The sequence below is a fragment of the Daldinia loculata genome (genome assembly GCF_022478755.1).
Source record: "Daldinia loculata strain CBS 113971 unplaced genomic scaffold F4817scaffold_9, whole genome shotgun sequence".
In the NCBI taxonomy this organism is placed as follows: domain Eukaryota; kingdom Fungi; phylum Ascomycota; class Sordariomycetes; order Xylariales; family Hypoxylaceae; genus Daldinia; species Daldinia loculata.
The window spans coordinates 744,460-752,200 of record NW_026054863.1 but is presented as its reverse complement, the minus strand read 5'-3'; the positions used below and the strand labels follow the sequence as shown (position 1 = coordinate 752,200).

Genomic DNA, 7,741 nt, shown 5'->3' with positions numbered 1-7,741 from the left:
GGCTCTAGACAAGGGCTGTATATATTTACAGTACGCCGCCGGGCGTCCGCGTCAAATCTAGACGTCCCTAAAGTTGGGGGGGCGTCGATGTCAAGCCTCGCCTACAGCAGTGTAACACGGCTACGGCGTCGAGGCGCACAGCAAGGACAAGCCCGATACAACCCATAAAGGAGGAGAAAACATAATCTTTTAGCTCCTGTCACGTTGCAGGATAAGGGAGTTCATGCAGCCACACTTTCGCCTCACCATGTCCAACCAGCTCTCCCGTCTCTCGTATTTGCATAGAGTTAGCAGCTGTACGACAACGCCACCTACACTGAACCCGTCACAGGCAAACAGACTCGTGGCACACACACTTGTTGTTTATTCGGTGGGTACCTATACCCTATACTCTAGGGGTACATCAGAAGCAGGTACCGATGAATCATGATATAAATGAGGTCGTGTTACCTGCATGTCCTAGTAAGCAGGTATCCTCGGGGCGTCCACTCGCAATCCTCCTGGCGGCTATCTGAGACATTTCGGGGCGGCGAAAGGGGGCGCGGGTCATGCGTATAGCCGGCCCCTTGGCGGCTTCACTTGCTTCACTTGAAGAATATAATTCGTGCGTAGAACTTAAAATATGGCGTCGTGACTTACTAAACCAAGTATCTGCTCTTTGTCCTCTTCGGGGCGCCCCCTCTACGCGTTGTTATGGCCGGTAGGTTTCGCCGCCGCCGCCGCCGGTGCTTCTGCCTCGACGGGTTGGTTGATGATGGCGGCGGTGGTGTAATGTAGAAGATTAGGTAGGTTTAGTTGAGGAATTGGCCGAGAAGCCGGTCGATTTATCTCGATGAGACTAATAGCCTTACCTGTGCGCAATCGAGCTGGACCGCTAGGCTGGTTACCCGGTTCTGGCTAGTTATTTTGTGGGTGAGAATTCGTTTAGTATCCATGGTTGTATTTACTATGGGTTGGGGAGGATAAGGGGATCTGCATTTGCGGCGTGATGTTCACCACGTGGGAAGTGGACTGCGACTGGATACTGATGGGACGATCTGGGTTAGGTAGTCTAGTCGAACTGTTATACTGGTGTTTATCTATTATGGGGATAGGCGTAGTATATCGATGGGTAGTTGTAGGTTAGGCAATTAACTATTCTATGGAGTTACTGTCGCTAGATAGCGCAAGGGGTGGTAGAATAGGGGAAAGGGGGTAGTTTTCTGGAGAAGTAAATACACATTGTAAGTAAGAGGATAGATATCAAGTATATTAGGAGATAGGTAGTGAAGTCCGAGCATCAGCAATGAATTATATTCTAGCAGGCTGTCATGTATTCAAATTCACCTCATTTAGTTCGTAGACATTACAATATTAAGCTATCCATCTAATCCATCACGTAGAGCGTAGAGCTATCCCAGCAGACCATCTCACGCAGAAGAAGAAGCCTTTGCTTCGTGCAGCCGCACTTGAACACCAGTGCCCGACCGGTTCTCAATAGCATGATGAAGCCGGATCCTGCCGTCGCCCTCCTCCATGTTCTCGATGCGGTCGTACTTCTGGCAGAACCGCGACACGACGTAGCTGACTTCCTGGCGTCCGAATTGCTCTGCAGATAGGTAGTTATGTAGTTAGCTGCTGTCCTTCGCCAGGAAACCTGTAAACCAGGGAATGGGAATAGGGATAGAACTATGTATCAATAAGTAGACGACAAGGAAAACACTTACGACCAAGACACTTCCTCGCACCCGCCCCAAACGGAATAAACTCCCACCCAGCCCGACACGTCTCCCACCTCTCGGGGCGAAACTCCTCGACGTCCGCGCCCCAGATATCCGCGCGGTGCTGCATCGCGTACAGCGGGACGAGCACCTGCGTGCCCTCGGGCACGAACACGCGCGCCTTGCCGTCCGGCCCGCCCCCCCTCGGCAACACCGCGTCGCGCAGCGCGATCCGCTCGTTCAGCGGGATCACGGTCGCCACGCGGAGGGTCTCGCTGACGACCCACTGCAGGTACGGCAGCTGGCTTAGCGAGCGGAAGTCCGCGGGCCCGTCGTCGAACCGGTGTAGGATCTCGGTGCGCAGACGCGCGTATACGGCGGGGTGCCGCGCGAGGAAGTAGAGGACCCAGCCGAGGAGGCAGCCTGTTGTGTCCCGGCCTGCGATCAGCACGTGCAGAGTCTCGTTGCGGAGTTCCTGCGGGTTCTGCGTCTCCTTGGCTAGCTCGTTGAGGAGGTTGAAGCGGGCCCCTTTTTCCGGGTCGGCGCCGCTGCGCTTCTCCGGGTTCGCGAGCCGGTCGGCTACGATGCCGTCGGCGAAGTTGTGGATGGCGGCGCAGTGCTCCTTGAACTCCTTGCTGTTCATAAGCCAGTAGAACTTCGCCAGGGCGCCGCGCTTGTCGATCCAGACTTTGGCGGCGTTGAAGTGGCGGCTGAGGTCCTTGGCGCTATCGCGCTCTTGTAGAGAGTTGGCCGACTGTCCGAAGATGAACTCGGTCGCCGTGTCGAGGGTGAACTTGAAGAAGAGCGGCGCGAGATCGACCTTAGACGTCCACCCGGTCGTGACGTCGGCGGCGAGCTGGCCCCATAGGTTTTGCAGGTGGTGCTCCTCAAGCTGCGGGTCGCTGATCATTTCTCTCGCGAACTGTGGCCGCAAGAGCGCACGGCTGTGCCTCCAGATATCGCCCCGGCTCGTGAAGATGCCCTTGCCTAACAGTGGCATCCAACTCAGCTGCCGGTGGTGACTGATGTCGAAGTCGGGGTTGGTGAAGAGCGTGCGAGCATTCTCGGGGTCACGAGTCACGAGGATCTCATAGTCGATGATAGGGACTTTGACAGTATGGCAGTCTGGCGAGATGCTATCCAGCTTCTCGGCCACGTACTGGGGCCCGCGGTCCTCCTTGGTAGCTTTCATGGACTCCCGCAATATCGAGTTGCCGATCAAATTTGTGCTTCGCAGCACCGGCGGCGGCAGGCACCCGAGCGCCGCGGCCTTTGCATCGTTGTGGCGCTTCTTGAGCTTGGACTTGACAAAGGTCCAGGCCAGGAAGACGACGAGCAGGGCAAGGGCGCTGCTCGTGATCCTAAACATCTTGAGCGCGTCTGGGAGGAACAAAAAAAGAAACGGAGTTATTCTGAACTCCGGGTGTTTCTCGTAGTCCTAGTGCTATAGTGATGATGTAGGGGTACAATAGAATAATGCTCTATATCGGTTTCTATCCGTCACTCTTCAGCGAGTTAGTTCCTCCACAGTTCCGTCCTAGGGCTACCATAAAGAACGACCTGTCGTGGGTGTCATCACTTATCATACATATCTATCCCTTACATCTGCCCTACATTTGTAGCTATTCCGCTCGCTCGGTACCCTGTTTAATAATATCCACCAAGTAGGACATAGGTATTAAAAACACGCCAAACAGGCTCATGTGACCGTAACGCGACTCGCAGAATTATTCTGCATCTAGTATTGACAATGACCAAGTTTTCAAACCCTTTCGACACGCTCAAGCGATAACATGAAGATCGTCATCGATTATTCGCCCATTGGTCGGGTCTCTTGCCGGTGGCTTTCGTATGGAGTCAGCAGTGCATGCATCAAAGTAATAGGAAAAGTATTCGAAGTATCGAATACTTTGATAGTTTTGTCTGACCCCCAACGCGCTTGTCAGGGGGGGAACTCGGGTCTCCGCAGTGGGGGAGATGTGAGATGTGACTCGAGAGCCCAAAAGCAAGGCTTCCTCCTGTTGATGAACTTGCCTATTCGGGAAGTGCTGAATCGGGCATTGGCTCGGCTCGACGGACTGAACGCGGCGGGTTGGAGATACCTAGTGTGCTTGATACTTGGAAAAGAAAACAAAGCACTCGCATAGTTTTATTAGCTTTGATTACTTGTAACAGCCACTGACGATCGACGAAATAGTAAAATAAAGTCTTGCGTACCTAATCCACACGGATATGATACAGTACTGGGGATATAATAGGTAGGAGAATGTCGATCACTTGGATACGAGTGTCTGTTCTTCCATTCTTGACGCAAAACTTCGAGCTGAGATCTACTGTAGAACCCCATCTTCCAACTTCTCAAACACAAATTCGTGACTTTTATTTATTTTTGGTGCCCGAGAGCTCCGTAGTTCGAGACTACAGCTAGACGGCCAATATGCTCGCCTTCAACTACTTCATCCTCTCTTTCATCGGCATAGCTCACGGCCTACCGATACTCTTGGCCGAGAACAAGCGGGACCAGCTCATCAACCTCAGTCCCAATCTCGATCTTGGGCTCGATGCTAATAATGATAACTCCTGCCTTGGGTTAGGCATCTCCGTGTGCGATCCCATCACCGTCGACTCTGAGAAGAACTCCACCGTCGAACATGACAACGGCTCTAAGGCTAAGGAAGAGCCTAGCACCAAAGACAGTGACTCCGGGGACTCTCTAATCAACTTGAGTCCCGACGTCGACCTTGGCCTCGACCTGAGCAATGAAAACAGCTGCTTAGGCATCGGCATTAGCGCCTGTGATCCCATTACTGTCGGCTCAGATGTCACCAAGACAGTCAAGGACGGTGGCGACGAGGCCAAGGTCGAACCATCTTCTGCAGCATCTACTACACCTGCACCTACAGCATACCCTGTCCAGCCTAGTCCCACCAGTGGCACCAGTGCTACTAGCAGCCCTACTACCAAGAGCAGCGGTAACAGTCTACTCGACCTCAGTCCAAAAATCGCACCAGATCTCAACTTAAGCAACGATAACAGCTGTCAGGGCATTGGCATTTCAGTTTGCGACCCCATCACGGTGGATTCCGTCGTCAAAAACATAAGCTCATAATCTTATATCTTAGGTTAGGAGGTACCTAGGTAAATTTGGCTTTGTAATTGTTGTTGTCTGGGAGGAAATATGTATTTTAAAAAGTTGTCGTGTTACTACTTATTATTACCTTGTCTCAGATACGTCCCTTCATGTACATAATCAACTCTCCTATATTTTATTAGTACTGCCACAATTTTTCCAGCCAATCAGATCCATAGAATCGCCCCGCAGTTGGCGACTTTTCCCTTTGCCATTCTATCGCATAAGGTCTGAAATACATGCAAATAAGATAAAAAAGTCATGCAAAACGCGCTCTATCCAACGATACCAATTATCGAAAATTTTATACAATAGTATAGTAGGTCAATTGATTCTACAAAAAATTCATCGGACGTGCCCTGAGGTGTGGCTAGCCAATCAGAGGCCAGACTTATATGTGGCGTAAAAGGCACTCTTGAAGCTAGGCACTCCCCGTAAGCGCCTGCGCGAACGGGTAACGCAGCTAGTTTGATACTTCACATTGACTAATATTATTTACTATTGGTGGCTACCCAGACCTACAAACCACCCGAGCACTTACCGTATTAGATGTCACATATAGTAGTTCCACTTCACGCGGGGTATAACAACAGGACTAGAACTGTGAAGTATGCTCGATTATTCACAACATAGCCTCTGCGGTACCCTGGCAGTGTTACAGGCGCGTACAAATATCGGAATAAATATAAATTAATTGTTGCTTTAAATATTATGATTCGTGGAGAAAGGATGGGCTTTCATGTTACATAAGGTACCTTTATGCTATGATGAAGAATCTCCCATTGTTTTCAATCTCACTCCTAGGAATCCTCGAGACGTCACGCGTAAAGCATAGAGGTAATTAACTTTCAAATAGTTATTATAATCCATACGTACACCTCATAAGAGCCTAAACATGCTACTTTGACTACCTTCATTTACATGTCTTATAGACCCTAAACATGACCGTGTAGTAACACCTTAGCCACTAGTAGAGAGCTGGTCCTTGTTTTCGACTTCCTCGTCTTTCAAATTATCTCCATATATACGGTGTGATAAATTAAGAATTAGTTGTTAATAAATAGTAGAGTATGATTCGTGCATTTTAAATGGCGGTAACCTTGACGGTGACGCCGTCCTTCGGTCGTAGTACTAGTCGCCACATCTTCCACTCTTCGGGATCGGGCGTATCAAAGTCACGCTTGAATTCGTACATGCTGAGCAAGCAACATAGCAGAATCTTCATTTCAATCTCGGCGAACTTGCGGCCGATGCAACCGCGCGGGCCTTGAAGGAAAGTCATAAAAGCGTTGGCGGTGAATGTCTTGGGTAGGTCATCCCACCGGTCTGGGTCAAACTCATCTGCGCTGGGACCCCAGTACATCGGTAACCTGTTGATGGCATTTGCGAGGACGTAAATAACGCTACCGGCAGGAACCTTGTAAGGGCCAAGCTGGTCGTCTGCGAGGGATTGTCGCACTGTCATAGGGATAGGCGGGATGTAGCGCAACGATTCACGGCAAACGTTATCGAGGTAAGGGAGCTGATCGGGGTCGGCATTGGCAATTGTTTCGGGGTCAAAGCGAGATTCCTTGTCGAAGAGGAAGGGCATGAAGTCTTTGATCTCTTCGCGGAGGCGGGACTGGATCTCGGGGTGGGTGGACAGCAAATGAATAGTCCAGGCTACACCGGTTGCAGTAGTGTCGTGACCAGCACCCAAGAAAGTCATGATCTGGTCGCGCATGGTTTCAAAAGAAAGACCAGCTTCTCCCATAGCCTTCATCTTCTTGTTATCACGGGCGATAAGAGCGATGATATCCTTGCCACCGGTGTTGTTCTCTGCTTGCGCTTGCTTCTCGGTAATAATCTCAGTGGCTTTGTTCAGAATAATGCTTCGAGAAGTCTGCATATCCTGGTTCATCTTAGAAGGGATGTACTTAGAGGCAGGGATGAAGGCTTGAATTCCGTGCATGATACGAGATCCAATATCAAAAGCGAAGACTAGACGATAGGCCTCGCGAATGGGCGTCTCGGGGTTACGTAGCGAACCAATTTCGTATCCAAAGCCGGCGCTGCCAATGATATCTAGTGTGGTTCTGTTGAGCCACTCGAGTACCTCGAACGACTTAGTCGTGACCCCCTCGGCAGCCATTTCCTCACGCCAGCACTTGGCTAAGAGAAGCGACTTCTCCCAGAAGACCGGGGCGAGTGCACGAATAGACTGGATCGAAAAGCCTGGAGCGAGGGACTTGCGTTGGTGAGCATGCTCCTGGCCCTCGGCGAGTAGAACGCCCTCACCGAGGATGCGAACCATCCAAAGCTTAGCGCGAACAGGTTTAGGGTAGTTATAAGGGTTTTTGACAGTCATCTGCTTGAGGGCCTCATCGTCGGCAACAGAAAGGCGTTCCGCACCGAAAGGAAAGAAGTATCTGACGATAGAACCGTGCTGTTGATGCCAGTTCCGCTGAGGTAAACCGCATTCTTGGGTGATAATGTCAAAGAACTGACCCCAGAGAGGGAAGCCCGGCACAGTCGGTACATGTCTAAGTTCGGACACATAGAAGGGGAATATCCAGCTAAGCCAGACGACAACATATAGAGGAAGCACAACAGCCAGCGACGTTGCGATCGTGGAGGCAATTGGCAGTTCAGCGTGACGCGCATATAAGAACGAGGCGGCCGCCGTCGCCGCCAGGACCGGAGTCATGGTGACTTTGGACATGTTGAAAGATTATGTTGGAAAGACAGTAGAACAAGAACAAAGGACCTCGAAGCCGAACGTAAGGAGAAGAAGGGGTATATGAGATTCAACTCTGGTGCAAGGTCGCAGACATGTTTACCGGGGTTGATAAGATCAACAAAGAGTGCTATTATATAGATAGACTAATGGGAATACGCCGAAATATGCGATGATGCCATACTGGAAAAAGGC

General features: G+C 50.7%; 3 protein-coding genes across 3 annotated transcripts; 1 reads left to right on the top strand and 2 right to left on the bottom strand.

Annotated features, from left to right (window-relative positions):
• Positions 1-1,220: 1,220 nt before the first annotated feature.
• Positions 1,221-3,322, bottom strand: F4817DRAFT_303999 (putative N-alkane-inducible cytochrome P450). The gene is made up of 3 exons (XM_049299828.1): positions 3,289-3,322; positions 1,707-3,205; positions 1,221-1,588 (listed from the first exon to the last, which is right to left on the bottom strand). Exons 2-3 carry the CDS (start codon positions 3,067-3,069, stop codon positions 1,410-1,412), a joined length of 1,542 nt encoding a protein of 513 aa, XP_049161810.1. The 5' UTR covers positions 3,070-3,205; positions 3,289-3,322; the 3' UTR covers positions 1,221-1,409.
• Positions 3,323-3,823: 501 nt separating this feature from the next.
• F4817DRAFT_329647 (uncharacterized protein) lies at positions 3,824-5,192 on the top strand. Its single transcript, XM_049302299.1, has one exon. The coding sequence runs from the start codon at positions 4,138-4,140 to the stop codon at positions 4,807-4,809; it is 672 nt and encodes a 223-aa protein (XP_049161809.1). The 5' UTR covers positions 3,824-4,137; the 3' UTR covers positions 4,810-5,192.
• A 722-nt stretch (positions 5,193-5,914) lies between these two features.
• F4817DRAFT_313382 (cytochrome P450) lies at positions 5,915-7,531 on the bottom strand (the record flags this gene model as incomplete). Its single annotated transcript, XM_049300240.1, has 1 exon — positions 5,915-7,531. The coding sequence occupies one exon, from the start codon at positions 7,529-7,531 to the stop codon at positions 5,915-5,917; it is 1,617 nt and encodes a 538-aa protein (XP_049161808.1).
• Positions 7,532-7,741: the final 210 nt, after the last annotated feature.

Coding starts and splice junctions, on each gene's coding strand:
- F4817DRAFT_303999 (XM_049299828.1), bottom strand. CDS start 3,069: ATGTTTAGGATCACGAGCAGCGCCCTTGCCCTGCTCGTCGTCTTCCTG. Junction 1,589..1,706: donor TGCGAGGAAGTGTCTTGGTC/GTAAGTGTTTTC, acceptor ACCTATCTGCAG/AGCAATTCGGACGCCAGGAA.
- F4817DRAFT_329647 (XM_049302299.1), top strand. CDS start 4,138: ATGCTCGCCTTCAACTACTTCATCCTCTCTTTCATCGGCATAGCTCAC.